The sequence below is a fragment of the Somniosus microcephalus genome, chromosome 1 (genome assembly GCF_052327205.1).
Source record: "Somniosus microcephalus isolate GS21.2 chromosome 1, FLI_Smic_1.0, whole genome shotgun sequence".
In the NCBI taxonomy this organism is placed as follows: domain Eukaryota; kingdom Metazoa; phylum Chordata; class Chondrichthyes; order Squaliformes; family Somniosidae; genus Somniosus; species Somniosus microcephalus.
Genome location: NC_140987.1, coordinates 197,643,608 through 197,663,955, shown reverse-complemented (window position 1 = coordinate 197,663,955; position 20,348 = coordinate 197,643,608). Strand labels below are relative to the sequence as shown.

The window sequence follows — 20,348 nt, the reverse complement described above, 5'->3', positions numbered from 1 at the left end:
TGTAGATAAGTTCGGATCTGTTCGTCGCCAATGTAATGTCCGTGTGTAATTGAGACACGGACTGCAGAAGTTGGTTATAACAGGTGTTTACTGAATGGAGACAAAACTGGAACTACTATACAAAGTTACTACACAGGCTTATATACAGGGGTGGTCACTACTGGTACTGCAGTATACAGGGGCTGCAGAATATAGTTCCTTCTTCACGGTACATACACTACAAATATCTTATTATATTTTGTCGCAATCTTCCTCAGTATTAACTATACCCCTCAATTTGGTGTCCTCTGCAAGTTTTGAAATAGTACTTCCGATTCCCGATTCTAAATCGTTTTTGTAAATTGTGAATAACAATTCACCGATCCTTGTGGAACACCACTTCCCACCTTTTGCCAGTCTGTGTAGCTACCCTTAATGCCTACTCTCTGTATTCTGTTCTGTAGTCAGCTTGCTATCCATTCTGCTACTTGTCCCCTGACTTCACATGCTCTGACCTTAGTCATAAGTCTACTATGTGGTACCTTATTGAAGGCCTTTTGAAAATTCAAAGGCCTTTTGAAATTAGTTTGGGCAGTCACGTCCCAGTTCTACTGAGCACTGACACACAGCACAACAGCTCATTTAGAGAACCCACAAGGATGCATGGTGTGGTAAATGCAAATAGGGGGACACTGCTGAGATTGGGATAAGGCATATTGTTGTGGCACAACAGAGGTTTGCTAACTAATCTGAGTGTTTGATATGGACACTGGGGACTACAGGGCAAATCTGGATTTTGGGTGTGTCCCCCACATCCATTAAATTAATCTTTGTTTGAAAGGTTAATAACCTTTTAAAATATTTTGTTACAGTTACTAATCAAAATACTGGATACTCTTTGGTATCCGGCACCGACGGGACCGGGATGGTGCCAGTTGATTAAAAATTCCGGATGATGGAGAGGGTTATCTACTGACGCTATTTTTAACAAACAAAAATAAAAAAATCAAGAAATGTGCAGTATACAGTAATTGGGTACTCACCTCCAGAATGTTGTGTTAAATGGATGGTGGAAGATTCTGGATTAAGTACAGTACTGCCAGTTGAGGGTAATCCATAACTCTTTAATGTCTTCCGACAGCGCCAAGAAGCTGAGTAGTGGCAGTTTGGAGAACTACCCCCACTGACTAACTCGGCCACCAGACTTGGACTCGGCAACATTTCCGGTTATTGAGGTGTTGTTTTCGGAGTATGAATTCTGCTGGTTAATAGAGAATTCTGGATATTTAGGTGCTGTTTAAACGAGAGTTTCCTGCAGTTGGTAGCTTGTGTGAAACAAGTTCATATGTGGGAACTGCAAAAATCAGCATAATAATATAATAATGTCCCTTTATTTCTTCTCAAGCAGCTAACAATCCACTTCATCAGAGTTAATGACAATAAATTGGTGAATCCAGCTTTGGGGTGCGCAGAAATGTTGAGAACTGGCTGAGTGGCAAGGCCATAAAGCTCTTTTTATGGAAAGGACCTGACTTCTAAGCAATTGTACAATGGAGAAACAGCAAGGTCTCCTTAGTGGAGCAGAACCACCCCACCCTTCCAACAAGGCAGAGAGACAAGCTGCATAATGTGTGAAGTTTTGGGGGGAAAAATTGAGTCGCGCCCCCTTTGGGGCGCTAACTTCGCCGGGGCGCTACTTCCCAAAAAAATTAGCGCCCCCGTGGCCGAAATTCAATGGTAGCGCCCCAAGAGGGAAGTGGGGCACTACTGGAAGCGCCCCGCCTCCCTCTTGGAGCGTTGTGAGTGAATATCGCGGCACTACGTGCCCCAGCACTGCAGGCCTTCCTCCCCTTCTTAAAGGGGAGGGGCCTAGCGCAGCACAACCCAGGGCTCAGCTGGGCTACCAGGGATCAGAGTGCTGGCAAAAGAGCCCGGCACTCAAGAGAAGTGCCGGGCTCACAGAGCGCAGCCAGCACTCTGGGGGGCTGCTGAGGAGGCCAGGGATGGCAACAGGGGCAAGTGCTGGCAGGCGGCCAGCAACAAAAATGGCCGCCTGGCACCTCGCCTTTAATTAGCGCCGCCCCAGCCGCAGGTAGGCCCCCCTGACCCCGTCGGACATAGCATCCGGCAGTAAGTCAGGGGGCGCTACTGAAGATCACGGCCGGGGCGCGAGCGGGGTGCTGTGCATGGCGATGGCGTCATCGCTGGCGGTGCAGCGCCATGGGGCGCTAATGGTTACCCCCACTGCAAACCTCCCGCTGAATTTTGCGGGAGGCGTTGGCGACGCCGGGCCCAGGCGTTAACGGGAGGCACAAAGCAACCGAATTTTCCCCCCTGTGTCTATTACTTGGAGGTCTAATAGGATGTGGAAGAAGTTGCACAACTAGAGATTGGGCAGAAGGGTAAGGCGGGAATATTGTGGTGGAGTAGCAGAAAATGACTTGTATGGCATAAAAGAAAGCCTTGGCGAAATTTTAAAAAGCTGAGGGAAGATTTGCTTTGTTTGCTATTTGCAGCAAAATCGTAAACACATTTGTGAACTGTTGTTTACAATTTCACTACAAATTTCAAACAGACAAGTGAATAATGGAGGATACAATGACAATACAGGAGCAAAAAGATAATTATTCACAGTTGAAAATGTTAACAAAGATGAAGCACCTTTATTTCTACAAGTGAAAAGAACAGGCTACGTTATATATGCTCTGATGGGAAGAAAAATAGGCTAATTTTTTAAACCCCATTTGTGCCCATTTTTGGAAAGGAATCCTGCTGGCTTGTTTAATCTTGGCTCTGCTTTGTTTATTGGTTGGTTGTGGGGTGGCTATTGAAAGCCCCATCCAAAGCAGATGGGAGCGCCATTACTATATTCAAAAGAGGACGGGGAAGGGTGCTGTCCCCAGCACACCTAGCAAAAGGGGGTCTCAGTACAGACCTTTAGGCAGGAGGGCCTTTAAATGGCCGATAGATGTTAATAGATCATTGTTTTTAGGACCTTTTACTGGGCCCTTGCAATTTTTTCCAGCTGACATTTAGGCTTTCATGACGCTTTATGCTAAATGTCATTAGTTTATTTTTTGCCCTAGCTCCATTTATCGGGAATAATGTTTGCTAATAGGGATCCTCTGAGTTGACATGTTTGGAAGAAAAGGAGGATCTGCAGAGAGATGCATGCAGGCCAAGCTGCCCTGGGAAGTGCTCCACAGCCTCCCACCAGCACCTGCGCACCTGCTTCTGCAGAGAGAATTCAAATTACCTCACATTGGTAGATGTGCTGGTGAAGACTCCTTTTCCCAAAGGAAACTGAACCAGTAGACCACCAGTGGAATCACTGTGCACTGTGAATGCCTAACTAACCATTATGTTGAAAGGTTTTTCAGAAGTGCCCCAGTCACAGCATGGCATACTTTACATGATACTGCCTGAGATAATGCATGCCAAGCTGATCAAGAGTTAGTGGAGTTGATTAGCTGCATCCACCAAGATGCCATAGCAGCAATTCCTGTAACACCTACCTGGGAATTATGTGGGGACCTGTCTTCCTAGAGTCTGAGTCAGCAGACTTATGGGCCCAGATTTTGCAGTAGTAATGACGACAAAACGGTCAGTGTCGCCATCATTACTCCTTTGAAACTGACAGCAACTTCTGAAGTCCACACATGCACAGATAAATGCGAAACTTCAGAAGTTGCTGTCAATCATTCCCTGCTCCTCCACAGGCTGTGCTGTGGAACTCCTCAGAGCCCACAATCAATTCAAATCACACTGAACTGATAAAACTACCTATTTTACACTGGAATATCGCTGTTGAAAAACCCCAAAAAAGTTAATCCTTGTTGAAAGAGGTGTAAATGGGTTTTTAATGGTGTATTGACTGCTGAATAACCGTTCTGGTCCTGAAAAACTAATTTTACATTTGTGGAATGTCAAATTTTTACATTATGATAAAAATTCCATGGCTTTTAATATAATATAAATATTTTTTAAAGTTTGTTTATGATTTTTCAGCTTCTACCTTAATCCCATGTGTATGCTCCAATCTTTATTTTGCTGTCTGTAAAATGAATAATTAAATGAAGAAAAATCAGTGCATTTTACTTCCTGGTTTGTTGTCTGTGATAATTCTTCAGTGTGATTTGCTGCTCAGCCAGCTTGATGACATCACTATTGCTGGACGCTGGAGATCTCCTTGACTTGGCACCAGAATGAAATTAATGTTAGGAGAGGTGAAATTCATGCCACAGAAATTATTACATCTTTGTGGGCAACTTTCTTTGAGGTCAGCGGCGAATGCTGTCGCTTTGCTGCTGACTTCAAATTTCAGGCCAATGGCAACCAGAACTGGCAACAAGAGCTTCATTTTTATCTGAACAACAGTACATCTGACAATTACAGCATTCTCTGAGTACTATATTACAATGATATAGTAAATCTTAGGGAACCACAATCTTGTAAACCACAGTCCATGCCAAGAGTTGTTGAAAGGATATTATTTACTAGTTTACTATTAAGCTTTCAGTAATAGGCGTTTTTATCAGTAGGACAGCAAGAGTCAGATTAAAATTTTAATATCAAAGTAACTGACACTCATCACTGGTGAAATTAGTTGAAGGTGTCAGTGTTGGCAATTAGCAAATGCAACAGGAGTAGTGAGCCAATGAAACCGGATGGATGGCACAGGATATTAGTATTCCAACACTGAACTGTGAAGTTGATAGGAGCAGTGTTTATGTCTATGACCTCCCATATTGCGTTCTGGTTTCAGCTAGCATAAACACTGATTATTGTCAATTGGACATGGAATATTTCCCTGCAATGAGGTAGGAAAATCTGGGTCTCAATACAGAATGGCATTAGTCAATACATGGAAACAAGTAGTCTGCCTGCTGCCTTTCGGGAGGTAAGATAAGAATACAATAATAAAGAAAATGCGGAGAAAGGAAGTAAAGTAACTAGTAATCATCAAATGGGAATTTTTGATGGATTTGTTACTTCAGGAACCTAAAAAAAAGATCGTTAGCTTCTGTTTGATACATTGACAATGACAATGAGTGATTTACAAAGGCATTTGACACAGAAAATATCCAATTTGTATCAGAATTTGAATTAACGCCTGCATTTGAAACACAAATGGACCTCTGCTTTATACATAATAAAATAAAATCCAAATTCTGGATGTTACCAGTTGGCTCTTGCATAAAAGAATTTTGTTCAATTTGGATCAGCATAATTTTCCTCTACTAAGACATTTTTAAAAGTTCTGACAATGAGCTGTGAGGTACAATAAAATAAATGATCATAGGGGTAGTTTTGCAAGACTGCTGCAGGCACGAGGCCTTGATAGCAGTGAGCACAGGTCAGAAAGAGGGCTATAACACTAAAACACTGATTTTCTGACATGCAGTATAGCCTTGATTTACTAATCTACACTCACCATTAGTGAGGCTACTCTCCAGTGGTAGAGCCTCGCCAAAGTATCCATATACTTAACTGCCAGCTGATGGCTGTTTTACCACTTTAGGGATACAGTACTGAAAACCACAGGAGCAATAAAGCAATACTTTCCATTTTGATGGATTCAGCGGACAATTGCTCTTTGTTTTATTGAGTAGAAGTGGTATTTATTGAATGCTGCCTGGGTTTTTGTCATGTGGCAAATATGAACGAAAAGGAATATTGCACTTAGTCTTCCAGCAACCACAAACTGTGACCTGGCATAATACAAGGCAATTATCCGCATCCACAGACTGCTTTCCTCCATACAGCACTTAAAAGCATCCTTTGGTAATCATTTATGAGCACAAGATTCACAAAGGTATATTTCTACGATGGGCTATTTGAAATGTGTTTAATGTTTTACCAGATATTTTGTGTTGGTAATTCTGACCCTTGTCTGATTTGCTTAATTTTAGAGCCAATTGTCATTAGAGTCCAGGAAGGAAGTGTTGCCAATTTCACAGTTGCTCGAAATGGATCTGCTGACTTTGTAGCTGCTGTAATTTACAATGTTGAGAGTGGAGGAGCCTCCAACAGCGAAGGAGACTTCCTTCCTCCGAGTGGAAACAATACACTGGTATTTGAAGTTGGAGAAAGGGCTAAGACTGTTTCTGTTATTATTAATGAAGATGATATTCCTGAAACTGATGAAGCATTCTACATTGTGCTGCTTCATTCTACAGGTACCATTATTTGCCTGTTTTTCTACAGCAGAAATTGATTATTGTTCCAGGCACTGTCTTCAAGACTCGTGTTTTTCTTTTTCTAAATATGAAGAAAAGACCAAGATTATAAACTATACTAATGGGCTTTAGTTACGTCAACTAGTTTAGGATTAATATGGTTAAGCGCAAATAGAAATAAATAAATATGATCTGATAGCCATTACAGAAACATGGTTGCAGGATGACATAGATTGGGACCTGAATATTGAAGGGTACATGACATTTAGGAAGGACAGGAAGGTGGAAAAAGGTGGAGGGGTGGCTCTGTTAATTAATGATGGTATTAGCACAATAGAGAGGGATGGCCTAAGTTCAGGAAACCAGGATGTAGAAGCGGTTTGGGTAGAAATGAGAAATAATAAGGCAAGAAGTCACTTGTGGGAGTGGTGTACAGGCCCCCTAACAGTAACCACATGGTAGGATGGAGTATAAAGGAAGAAATAATGGGAGCTTGTAAGAAGGATACGGCAATAATCATGGGGGATTTTAATCTGCGTATAGACTGGAAAAATCAGATGGGCAAAGGTAGCCTAGATGAGGAGTTCATGGAATGTTTTCGGGATAGTTTCTTACAACAGCACGTTCTGGAGCCAACCAGAGAGCAGGCTATACTAGACCTGGTATTGTGCAACGAGGATTAATGAATGACCTCATAGTGAAGGCGCCCCTAGGTAGCAGCGATCATAATATGATTGAATTTTACATTCAGTTTGAGAGAGAGAAGAGTGGATCCAAGACTAGTATTTTAAACTTAAATAAGGGCAATTATGAGGGCATGAAAGCAGAGCTAGCTAAAGTGAACTGGCAAGTTAGGTTAAGGGATAGGTCAATAGAGTTGCAGTGGCAGACATTTAAGGGGATATTTCAAAATACACAGAATATATACGTTCCAACAAGAAAGAAAAATTCCAAGGGGAGGACCCACCATCCGTGGTTAACTAAAAAAGTTAAAGGTAGTGTTGAAACTTAACGAAAAAGCATATAATTGCGCAAAGATGGGTGGCAGGTCAGAAGATTGGACACAATATAAAAAACAGCAAAGAATGACTAAAAGATTAATGAGAGAAAAATTAGAGTACGAGAGAAAGCTAGCTAGAAATATAAAAACAGATAGTAAGAGTTTCTATAGATATTTAAAAAAGAAAAGAGTTAACAAAGTGAGCGTTGGTTCTATAAAAAGTGAGTCTGGGGAATTAATAATGGAAAATAAGGAGATGGCAGTTGAATTGAACAGGTATTTTGCATCGGTCTTCACTATAGAGGATACAAGTAACATCCCAGAAATAGCTGTAAATCAGGAAATGGAAGGGAGGGAGGAACTCAAGAAAATTATAATCACCAGGGAAGTGGTACTGAGCAAATTGTTGGAGTTGCGGGCTGACAAGTCCCCGGGTCCTGATGGACTTCATCCTAGGGTCTTAAAAGAAGTGGCTAGTGAGATAGTTGATGCATTGGTTTTAATTTTCCAAACTTCCCTAGATTCGGGGAAGGTTCCATTAGATTGGAAAATAGCGAATGTAACTCATTTATTCAAAAAGGGAGGGAGACAGAAAGTAGGAAACTACAGGCCAGTCAGCTTAACATCTGTCTTAGGGAAGATGTTAGAAGCTATTATTAAAGACATTATAGCAGGGTACTTAGAAATGTTCAAAGTAATCAGGCAGATTCAACATGGTTTTGTGAAAGGGAAATCATGTTTAACCAATTTATTGGAGTTCTTTGAGGAAGTAACATGTGCTGTGGATAAAGGGGAACCGGTGGATGTACTGTACTTAGATTTCCAGAAGACATTTGATAAGGTGCCACATCAAAGGTTATTGTGGAAAATAAAAGCTCATGGTGTCGGGGGTAACATTGGCATGGATGGAAGATTGGCTAGCTAACAGGAAACAGAGTAGGCATAAATGGGTCATTTTCTGATTGGCAAGATATAACGAGTGGTGTGCCACAGGGATCAGTGCTGGGGCCTCAACTTTTTACAATTTGTATAAATGACTTGGATGAAGGGACCGAAGGTATGGTTGCTAAATTTGCTGATGACACAAAGATAGGTAGGAAAGTAAATTGTGAAGAGGACATAAGGAGGCTACAAAGGGATATAGATAAGTTAAGTGAGTGGGCAACGATCTGGCAGATGGAGTATAATGTGGGAAAATGTGAAGTTGTCCATTTTGGCAGGAAGAATAAAAAAGAAGCATATTATCTAAATGGTGAGAGATTGCAGAGCTCTGAGATGCAGAGGGTTCTGGGTGTCCTAGCAACAGGTTACTGATGTAAGAAAACTACTAGGCACTTGGTCTGAGTATTAAACAAGGCTTTAATCAACTGTTTTTCAACATGGAGATCTAGTTGTGTCCTTCACTAGTTCCTGTTAAAGAATGTCCTGAGCAAGCTGGGCCCATGCCCGAGTATTTATACTCTCCCTGGACAGCGCCACCAGCAGGCCGCCCAGTATTATTTCATAAGTCATTTCCACATGAATGACAAGATTCATGTCAGTTACTATGCAGGTACAGCAAGTAACTAGGAAAGCTAATAGAATGTTGCCGTTTATTGTGAGGGGAATTGAATACAAAAGTAGGGAGGTTATGCTTCAGTTATACAGGGCATTGGTGAGACCACATCTGGAGTACTGTGTACAGTTTTGGTCTCCTTATTTAAGGAAGGATATAAATGCGCTGGAAGCAGTCCAGAGAAGGTTTACTAGACTAATACCTGGAATGGATGGGTTGTCTTATGAGGAAAGGTTGGACAGGCTAGGCTTGTATCCGCTGGAGTTTAGAAGAGTAAGAGGTGACTTGATTGAAACATCTAAGATCCTGAGGGGTCTCAACAGTGTGGATGTGGAGAGGATGTTTCCTCTTGTGGGAAAATCTAGAACTAGGGGTCACTGTTTAAAAATAAGGGGTCGCCCATTTAAGACAGAGATGAGGAGAATTTTTTTCTCACAGAGGGTTGTGAGTCTTTGGAATTCTCTTCCTCAGAGGGTGGTGGAAGCAGAGTCTTTGAATATTTTTAAGGCAGAGGTAGATAGATTGTTGGTAAACAAGGGGGTGAAAAGTTATCGGTGGTAGGCGGGAATGTGGAGTAATCAGATCAGCCATGATCTTATTGAATGGCGGAGCAGGCTCAAAGGGCCGAGTGGCCTACTCCTGCTCCTAATTCGTATGTTCATATGATTCATATTTTCTCTTTTTTGGTAGCAAAAATTCCTAAATATTAAGTAGGCTCATAATGAGCAGTATTTTGATTAAAACATTTTGGGGGAGAAATTCAGTATTGCCCCATTTAAGAACATAAGAACATAAGAAATAGGAGCAAGAGTAGGCCAATCGGCCCCTCGAGCCTGCTCCGCCATTCAATAAGATCATGGCTGATCTGATCCTAACCGCCAATCTACTATCACAGAACCATCTCCTGAATCTAACAGAATTAGACACACGAAATAGGAGCAGGATCAGGCTACACGGCTCCTGGGCCCGCTCCGCTACCCACAGGGCCATGTCCGATCCGAACCTAGACTGATGTCCAAATTCCTGCCTGCTCCCCGTAACCCTTTATTCCCTTTACTTCTAGGAAACTGTCTATTTCTGTTTTAAATTTATGTAATGATGTAGCTTCTACAGCTTTTTGGGGCAGCATATTCCATGGACCTACCACCCTCTGAGTGAAGTAGTTCCTCCTCATTTCAGTTTTGAAAGAGCAGCCCCTTATTCTAAGACTATGCCCCCTAGTTCTAGTTTCACCCATCATCGGGAACATCCTCCCCGCATCCACCCGATCCAACCCCTTCACAATCTTATATGTTTCAATAAGATCGCCTCTCATTCTTCTGAACTCCAATGAGTAGAGTCCCAATCTACTCAACCTCTCCTCATATGACCACCCCATCATCCCCGGGATTAACTCATCCTCAAGGCAACCCTGCCCAATTTGATTTGTCCAATTAATATGATAGTTAAAATCCCCCATAATTATAGATGTTCCCTTATTACAAGCCTCAACTATTTCCTGATTGATACTCCGTCCAACAGAGTTGCAACTGTTCGGAGGCCTATAGACTTCGCCCAGTAGTGTTTTTTTCCTCTTATTATTCCTTACCTCCACCCAAACTGTTTCATTATCCTGATCTTTTGACCCAATATCATTTCTCTGTATTACAGTGATTCCTTCCTTTATTAACATAGCCACCCCACCTCCCCTTCCTTCCTGCCTGTCCTTCCTGATCATTAAATAACCTGGTATGTTTAATTCCCAGGCATTGTCACCCTGCAGCCATGTTTCTGTAATGGCCACAAGATCATACCCATATGTAGTTATTTGTGCCATTAACTCGTCTATTTTGTTATGAATGCTACGTGCATTCAGATAGAGAACTTTCAAAGATGTTTTGTGACACTTAGTTCCTGCTTTTGCCCTTTTGGGGCGCAATTATCGGCCGGGCGCAAAGATTATCGCCTGGCGCTAATTATCGCCTCCGATTGCAAGCTTGGCTTTTCTCGCCGCTGGAGGTGATTGGAGAGCTAAATCAGGCGCTACACACCTTTTTTAAGGCACAAATGCCGAGGAGCGAGGCACTACCTCAGAGCGCTGGCGAAGCTCATGTGATGTCAGTCAGCAATGGAACACAGACATAATGGCGCCGGCCAGTTCTTAAAGGGGAGGATTGATCTTGCTCTCCATCCACATCCTGCTCATTGCAGCCTTGAATCTCGGCCTGGAGAGACCTGTACATCAAATCTGCTGGAAAGAACAATGGAGAGGCCATGGGAAAGAGCTCAGAGTGCTGCCCCACAGTCTCTTCTAAATCGTTACAAGGAAGGGCAAATCAAAATGAACCTGCAAAGTGCTGCTCAGTACCCAAAACTCCTTCACACAGCGTTGAATCTCTCCAGAAGCCTCTCTCTCTCTCAGAATCCATGGTGCAAAAATGTCACCAACAAAAAAAGACAGGAAGCGGTCGCCTTTAAATAGCGCTTCCCCAGTCGCTTCCTGACTGTAAAACGCTCCCCTCGACCTGTCGTTGCTAGTGGCAGGCGGTACGGCAGGGGGCGCCACTCAATATCAGGTCCGGGGCGTTGCACACTCGACTGACGTCACGATCTGCCGGCGCAGGAGACTGTGGCGGTAGTGTTTAGCGCCGCTGCAAAATGTCTAGTTAATTCTGTGAGCGGCGCAAACATCACCGCCCATGGGCACTAGTTGCTTTGTGGCCCCATTAGCGCCCTCTTAAGTCGCTAACGGGAGCCGCAAGCCAACTGAATTTTTCCCCCTTTGTTAATTAATTAAAAAAAAAAATTGTTTATGGGATGTGGGCGTCGTTGGTAAGGCCAGCATTTATTGCCCTTCCCTAATTGCCCGTGAGAAGGTGGTGATGAGCTGCCTTCTTGACCCGCTGCAGTCTGTGTGGTGAAGGTACTCCCACAGTGCTGTTAGGTAGGGAGTTTCAGGATTTTGACCCAGCGACGATGAATGATCGGCGATATACTTCTAAGTCAGAATGGTGCGTGACTTGGAGGGGAATTTGGAGGTGGTGGTGTTCCCATGCGCCTGCTACCCTTGTCCTTCGAGGTGGAAGAGGTCGCGGGTTTGGGAGGTGCTGCCGAAGAAGCCTTGGCGAGTTGCTGCAGTGCATCTTGTAGATGGTACACACTGCAGCCACGGTACACTGGTGGTGGAGGGAGTGAATGTTTAATGTGGTGGATTGGGTGCCAATCATGTGGGCTCCTTTGTCCTGGATAGTGTCGAGCTTCTTGAGTGTTGTTGGAGCTGCACTCATCCAGGCAAGTGGAGAGTATTCCATCACACTCCTTACTTATGCCTTGTCGATGGTGGAAAGGCTTTGGGGAGTCAGGAGGTGAGACACTCGCCGCAGAATACGTAGCCTCTGACCTGCTCTTGTTGCCACAGTATTTATGTGGCTGGTCAAGTTAAGTTTCTGGTCAATGGTGACCCCCAGGTTGTTGATGGTGGGGGATTTGGCAATGGTAATTGTAAAGTATGTGTCTATACTTAATTCAATAATGAAGAGACAGCTTGGAAGATTCAACGTAGGTCTTTACTTCATACCAACAGGCGGGAACTGAGGGGAAATCAGTGCCCACAGTACTATTTATACCCCTATGGCCAGGTTTGGTACTACGGTATCACTACGCCCTACAAAGTAGTGCTGCCCTGGCCATAGGTCTAAAGCAACATACATATTACATACACAACATTCCTCCCCTTTTAATTAAAACGTACCCGTGCAATTAAGTCAATGGATGCCCCATAATTAGGGCTAATAACATTTGGTAACACAATCTGCATAACATATTTACATCAAGAGTTGTCTACTTATATACATATAAGCAGAAACAGGTTATAGATTCAGTCTCTGAGGAGGCCTCCTGTCTCGACTAGGATAACGTCTTTCTCTAGTCGGTCTCGGTGTAGGCGGCGGTACTTCCGTCACCCCTTCATCGCTGGACTCGTCGGTGTCTGATGGCACATCCTGTGCCGTGGAGATCACTGGAGTGCTGAACTCCTCGCAATCCTGAGACCTCTGTAACGACGAGCTGGGCTGTGATTCCGCTGTAATAATGTGCTGAGACGTTTGAGGTAGTGGATCAGTTGGGTTTCTGGACTCCACAAGTTGATCAGCATGTCGTCTGATTATGCCTTCCCCTGTCTCAACTGTGTACATCAAGGGTCCCTGGCGGGCCTTGATCATACCAGACCGCCACTTTTCCTTCCTATAATCACAGGCCAACACTTGCTGCCCCACCTCGAAGCTCCGTGTCTGTCTGTCAGGGGCCCTACGAAATACTCGGTTTTCCACATCTCTCTGAATGTTTGGTTTGAGCAATTCAAGGCGAGACCTTAACCTTCTATTAAAGAACATGACGGCGGGGGCCTGGTTGGTCACCGTATGTGCAGCATTACGGTATGCGAATAGGAAGTTGTCCACCTTGTGTTGTAGTGGCAACCTTTCCTCTCCCATCGCCTTGATGGCCTTTTTAAAAGTCTGTACAAGTCGCTCTGCCAGCCCATTTGTAGCCGGATGATATGGTGCGGACGTATAATGTCGCACTCCATTCCTTTTTAGGAATGCTTGAAATTCTTCTGCCACAAATTGTGGCCCATTGTCCGAACAGACTTACTCGGGCACCCCGTTTCGGGCAAAAATGGTCCTTAAGACTGCGACCGTCTTTTCGGCTGTCGTTGATGACATCTTTATGACTTCCGGCCATTTTGAATGGGCATCCACTACAATGAGGAACATCGCATCCAGGAAGGGGCCAGCGAAGTCCACGTGGATCCTTTGCTACGGCGTTGAGGGCCACTCCCACGGATGTAGTGGGGCTTGTGGTGGTACGTTCTGTACCATCTTGGCACGCTTTTGCTACTTCCTCAATGTCCCTGTCAATGCCGGGCCACCAGACGTAGGCTCTGGCGAGGCTTTTCATTTTGACACCCCCCAGATGACCTTCGTGTAAGTCCTGCAACACTTTATGTTGTAATTTTTGAGGGACCACTACCCTGGCTCCGCACATCAATGTGCCCCGGCAGACGGACAACTGGTCCTTCCTTGCCGAAAACGCCGGCAATGATGCGTCACCCTGCGCCGGCCAGCCTTTCACGGTTAGTTCGTAAACCCTTGCCATGTCGGGTCGTTCCATGTTTCCCGCTCGATACATTGGCTGGTGATGGGCAAGTGTTCCATAACAGCCGTATGATATATTTCAACGGGGTCCTGTACTATCTCTTCGATCTCGGTAGGCAAGGGTAGCCGCAACAGGCCATCCGCATTGCCATGCTGTTTGGTACCCTTATATTCGATAAGGTACTGGTGTGCTCCTAAGAACAGTGACCATCTCTGTAGCCTTTGGGCCGTCATCAGGGGCACCCCTTTTGTTGGATTAAATATCGACACCAACGGTTGATGATCCGTCAGTAGTGTGAAACGTTGCCCATGCAGGTAGTGGTGGAATTTTTTTACACAGTTTATTCCCGAGCTGCCCGTTCCTTGCAGCAGCCGTTCCCCGGGAAGGATTTCAGTTACCTGGACTTTTGCCCCGTGGCTGGAGCGCCCCTCTCTGTTGCTGCTCTTTTTGGTACCTGTAGTGCTGGTCGATTTCTCTTGGTCGCCGCTGGCTCTACACCTCTCGAGTGTTGGTCGATTTCACTTGGTCGCCGGTGGCTCTGCACCTCTCGAGTGTTGGTCGATTTCGCTTGGTCGCCGCTGGACCGCGCAGGCTGGCTGGTAAGAAGCCTGTCTTCTCTCTCCGTACTGCTGCCGTTGCTTTGTTGCACCGTGTACTGGTGAGTTCGAACGTTACTCGTCGCCAGTGTAAAGTATGTGTCTATACTTAATTCACTAATGAAGAGACAGCTTGGAAGATTCAATGTAGGTCTTTACTTCATACCAACAGGCGGGAACTGAGGGGAAATCAGTGCCCACAGTATTATTTATACCCCTATGGCCAGGGGTGGTACTACGGTATCACTATGCCCTACAAAGTAGTGCTGCCCTGGCCATAGGTCTAAAGCAACATACATATTACATACACAACAGTAATGCCATTGAATGTCAAGGGGCAGTGGTTAGACTCTCATTTGTTGGAGATAGTCATTGCCTGGCACTTCTGTGGCGCGAATGTTACCTGCCACTTATCAGCCCAAGCCTGAACGTCATCCAGGTCTTGTTGCATGCGGGCATGGACTGCTTCATTATTTGAGGAGTTGTGAATGGCGCTGAACACTGTCCAGTCATCAGTGAACATCCCCATTTCTGACCTTATGTTGGAGGGAAGTTCATTGATGAAGCAGCTGAAGATGGTTGGGCCTTGGACACTGCCCTGAGGAACCCCTGCAGCAATGTCCTGGGGCTGTGATGATTGACCTTCAACCACCACAACCATCTTCCTTTGTGCTAGGTATGACTCCAGCCAGTGGAGAGTTTTCCCCCCGATTCCCATTGACTTCAATTTTACTAGGGCTCCTTAATGCCACACCGTGTCAAATGCTGCCTTGATGTCAAGGGCAGCCACTCTCACCTCACCTCTGGAATTCAGCTCCTTTGTCCATGTTTGGACAAAGGCTGTAATGAGGTTGGGAGCCGAGTGGTCTTGGCGGAACCCAAACTGGGCATCAGTGAGCAGGTTATTGGTGAGTAAGTGCCGCTTGATAGCACTGTTGATGACACCTTCCATCAGTTTGGTGATGATTGAGAGTAGACTGATGGGGTGGTAATTGACTGGATTGGATTTGTCCTGCATTTTGTGGACAGGACATACCTGGACAGTTTTCCACATTGTTGGATTGATGCCAGTTTTGTAGCTGTACTGGAACAGCTTGGCTAGAGGCACGGCTAGTTCTGGAGCACAAGTCTTCAGCACGATAGCCGGGATGTTGTCGGGACCCATAGCCTTTGCTGTATCCAGTGCGCTCAGCCGTTTCTTGTTATCACGTGGAGTGAATTGAATTGACTGAAGACTTGCTTCTTTGATGGTGGGAACCTCAGAAGTAGGCCAATATAGAAACATAGAAGATAGGAGCAGGAGTAGGCCATTCGGCCCCTCGAGCCTGTTCCGCCATTTAATGAGATCATGGGTTCCGCCAAGACCACTCATCTCCCAACCTCATTACAGCCTTTGTCCAAACATGGACAAAGGAGCTGAGTTCTAGAGGTGAGGTGAGAGTGGCTGCCCTTGACATCAAGGCAGCACTTGACCAGGTGTGGCATCAAGGAGCCCTATGGATCATCCACTCAGCACTCCTGGCTGAAGATGGTTGCAAACACTTTAGCCTTGTCTTTTGAACTCACCCATACCCTATGGTTTAATTGCAAAATGAAACTGATTATTATGCCAATTTAGAATACTAATTTCTGAGACCTGGAAACATTGAATAAAGTATCCATTATTTAATGAATATATGTTCCGGTGTTCATAATTGCTTCATGCAAATAGAACTTGCTAACACTTTTTTGTGGATCTTTTTAATAAAGCAGTATAGTAATACCTAGGTTGAGCAGTGGTGACAACCATCTCTTACTGAGTGTTCAGAGGCCTAGTAAAATGGGCATATGGTAGGATTGGATTTTGTGGAAGGATTAAATCTGAAGGATCTTCTTCATCTGAACCAATCTTATGATTTTTTGGGAAGATTTCTGCTGTTTGCTATTTATAGTGAAATTGTAAATATTTTCTTTATAAATGCAGTTATAATCTTTAATTTAATTTATAGTGAAATCATAAATACATTTGTAAAGAAAATGTTCATGATTTCACTGCATTTAGTGAACAGGATAAGCTTCCCCCTTGTTGATATACTTATTTCTGTTTTATATCCTCATGATATTATTTATGTGGTTAACCAAATAATAATCGTATTAGCTGATGCCTTCTGTTCTAAAAGCATATTGAGTGCTGAGTTTCATTTATATTGTCATAAAGGAGATACAGTTGTTTATGGGGCCTCAAGGGCTACAGTTATTATTGAAGCAAATGATGATCCGAATGGAATCTTTTCACTGGAACCTTTCGAAAAGACCGTATTTGAAGGAATGACCAACAATTTTATGTAAGTAGTAAAACTTGATTTTTTTTAAAAGAAGTATTAGCATCAAATTTGATTGTTGAATGAAAGCCAAATCATATTCCAACCTGGAGGGACTTGTATTAGCTTACATGTGCACTGTTCCATCAATTAAAAATATATATGTTTATTCCTGAATAAATGTTCGTCATCTCTCATTAGAAAAATTAATATATGGTAGTTAAATATTTTGAACTGCATCTTTTCATTATGGCTTTGAACAACATAAATTCTGGGACTGAAATTCAGATTACACCATTGCAACATCTCACATATGCTGGGGTGGGGTGGGGGGCGGGTGGGCGCAGTGCAAGGATGGGACTTAGGCCACAAATAGGTCATGAATTGATACAAGAGAATGGCTCTGTAAATTACCTGGTGGGAGTGGAGGAGGGTGAAAGTGGGGGTGGTGAGTAAGGGGATCAGAAGGGTGGGGAGGGAGCATTAAGATAAGGGATCGTGGGAGGGCAGGATTTGGTGGAGTTGGAGACCCTCCAAGCGTGTAATATACTCTTTGCAGAGGGAGGTGGCTGCACCAGTCAGTGCCACTTCCTTGAACACCAGGATTCCTTTGCAGTGCAGGAGGAAATTTAACAGCCACACCAGAGCAGCTAAGATAAGCTACCTATTCTTGCTGACCCTTCCTTGTAGTGTCTTTATATATGTAGCAGTCCTTGATTCGCCACCTTCATGGTGCCAAAGGATTTAGAAGTGAATGTGGGATGGGACATTGTGGAGCATAGGCTCTGCAGAAGTCAGCCCCTGGCTCTCGAGACTGTGGACTTAGATCTTTGGAGTCCCACTATCAACAGAAGAATGCTGGATTAGCATCACACACTCACTGCAGAGGCAGTGAAGATCACCATGGAAAACCTGAGACAGATGATGGGGGTTTGTGTGAAGTCCAGTGCCATCCTCAATTCCAAAATCCGAGAAGAATTTGACACAGTGCAGCGTTACCTGGAGCAGGTGGTGGCACCATAAATATCTGCACCCATTCTCCCTGATGGAGAGCCCAGATAAATCAGTGGATCTGCAGTTTTGACCACTGTCTTTCCGACCTTAGCGGACCATATAGAGAGATCATCAGAAGGGTGCTTCTGGCAGCTTTGGGGTGATATATTTCAGGATTTGGAGGACCTAAATGATAGGGTCAGGTCTGCTGCCCCTCTGATTAGTGGGTACTCAGACCTGGGACCTAGCACAAATGGCATGGTTTAAAGTCTACCTTCACGATGTAGCCCTCCTGGTGATAACTTGTGATCTTTCTAGCTGCCCCCCTTCAGATGTTTGCTCCTGTAGATGTCAGGATATGGGGCCAAGTTGTCCATGCACCTGAGTGGCCATGCAGGCTACTGATGAGTCCTCCTGGGACTCAGAAGTCCTGAGATGAAGGCCACTTCTGTCCCAAGAGGCTTATGATATCATAGCACAGCCAAACATCACTGACATCCCTGGCCCTAAAATATAGGTTTAAGAACAGCAGAGAGAAGCACCATGGGTGGTAATAAACACTTGCTGTATGTGCACATTGTGATATGAAGTCCAGTGTTCTGAAGTTAGTTTGTTCTTTACATTTTGTTTTTTGAGAGTATGTTTGGAAATCAGTTTTTAACCGGAAGCAGTTAATTTTATGCCCCCTTACTCAACCATTGCCTCCTTAAGCAGAACCCTTCTGAAATAGAAAGGTGGAAGCATAAGATTTCCCTGCCTGAAATTACTGAAAGACAGCTTGCAGAATCCTATCTTAGTTGCACAGCTGAGAAAACAAAATCTAATTGCTTCAGTCAAAACTGATATTTCAGGCTAAGTTTGTGGACATTAGAAACCTGTGAATTCAACTACTTCATGTTTTGACAAGTCACACTGGTAACTTCTTTTCTACAAGCTTCACTTAAATTAGGTGCAATACTGGTGTAAATGGCAGAATTTCTGGGGCAGCAGCTTTGACCCTCATTATCCTGTTTTTTGCATACATGCATCACATTGAGGCAGGTGCATCTTCTACCAGCTGCTAATTCTACTGGAATTTAGTGTGTATTTTTTAGAAAGGGCTTAACTCTTGCAAACTGACCTATGCCCTAAATTCTGTCTCCTGCGGCAAAACTACACCACTTTTGAAGCAAAAAATTGTCATTTCAGGCCCTTTTTAATTATCCATTTTATTCAGTAACTTACCCAAAATATTAAACAGTGAAATGCTTTAGAATAAAATGTTTTCCTTTTTTATTGTTCTTTTGCTTACAAACAGGATTATGAGACAGCAAGGAAAATTTGGCAATGTCTCTGTTTCATGGCAGCTATTTAGCAATGACTCTTTCTTGGAACCTGGGCAAGAGTTTTCAGAAATGTCTGGTATTGTGCTGTTCACAACTGGAGAACAAGCCCGTCCTATAATACTCTATGCACTTGCTGATGGAATTCCAGAATTCAATGAAGTTTATGTTCTCAGGCTGCTAAATGCTTCAGGTATGTGCTTGAGGCAAGGCCTGTTGAAATAGTCTTCTATTTTATTATAATACAAAGTTATTGCAGTACTCTTTTGCTACAATATTATTAACATGACAACCTGAATTTTATGGCTCTCTATTAATAAAGAAGTTACAGTATCTAAAACACTCTTTTTGCAATACACATCAACATTTCTTCCTTTTTATGGCTTCTGGAGTTTGTCATAGAATGGGTAAAGCCGAAGCTGTTTTTAGAAACTATATCCCAGAAATGACTGATGCAATATTATTCTACTAATGTTAAACACATTCATATCAAATTTCTATGTTTGCTATTTTAATAGAGGCCATTTAAAATAATGAGTTAATACCTCCATTAAAGTAGTAGACAGAGGAATTTGATACAAATGCATTAAGTGTTTGTAGAATAATATCACACACAGGTTTACAATGTATGAAACTCGAGTTCTCATGATGACGATAAATGGTCCTTGCTGAACAAGCTTCAGATTCATATTTGAAACATTTACTTATGTTAGATATACTTTTTGGCCTAGAAATTCAGTTGGGCGCGCCAGCCGTTAGCGCCTTAGGAGGAGTAGGTCGCGAGCGCTAGGCGCTTAGCGCCCGGGCGCAGCGCGATCTGCGCCTCGCCCCAACTTCAGTACACATTTAGCGCCGGCGCAAAATCTTAGCGCGCGCCCTGCTGCGCGCGCAGATCATGACGTCATTTACTAGTGCAACGCCCTTTGTGCGCCCTGAACCGGAACTTCACTCGCGCCGGCCCATTGTGTGCCGGGCGGCCCTAACGACTGTGAAGTGGAACGGTACACAGCCGAGGCGGGCCGCGGGGAGCGCTAATTAAAGGGCACTTACCCTGCACTATAAAGGCCAGCCATTTTGCAGCATTCACTCTTGTGCAACGGTTTTTTGGAGAGAGACCAAGGAGGAGAGCTTACTGGTTTGGACCAACACTAGGACAGGTATTTTTGGCTCAGGCCAGAGCTTAGCAATTATCTTTGCCTTCATTGAGAGCTCATTGTTTGCCAGCATATAATGGGGGCTGCATTGGGTGCCAACGCTGACTTTCAGCCTTATGCCAGAAGGGCTTACAGAC

The 20,348-nt window shown here is 44.0% G+C and overlaps 1 protein-coding gene across 6 annotated transcripts in view; it reads left to right on the top strand.

Annotated features, from left to right (window-relative positions):
• Positions 1-20,348, top strand: part of adgrv1 (adhesion G protein-coupled receptor V1) — a 986,427-nt gene that overhangs the window by 158,993 nt on the left and 807,086 nt on the right. For all 6 annotated transcript variants that reach the window (XR_015078534.1, XM_085989059.1, XM_085989068.1 and 3 more), the window contains 3 exons: positions 5,892-6,158; positions 16,640-16,766; positions 19,033-19,250. Coding sequence is in view for 5 of the 6 variants with exons in the window: in XM_085989059.1 (XP_085845185.1) it covers positions 5,892-6,158; positions 16,640-16,766; positions 19,033-19,250 (612 nt within the window). In the remaining variant the exon portion in view is untranslated. The remainder of the gene's footprint in view (positions 1-5,891; positions 6,159-16,639; positions 16,767-19,032; positions 19,251-20,348) is intronic.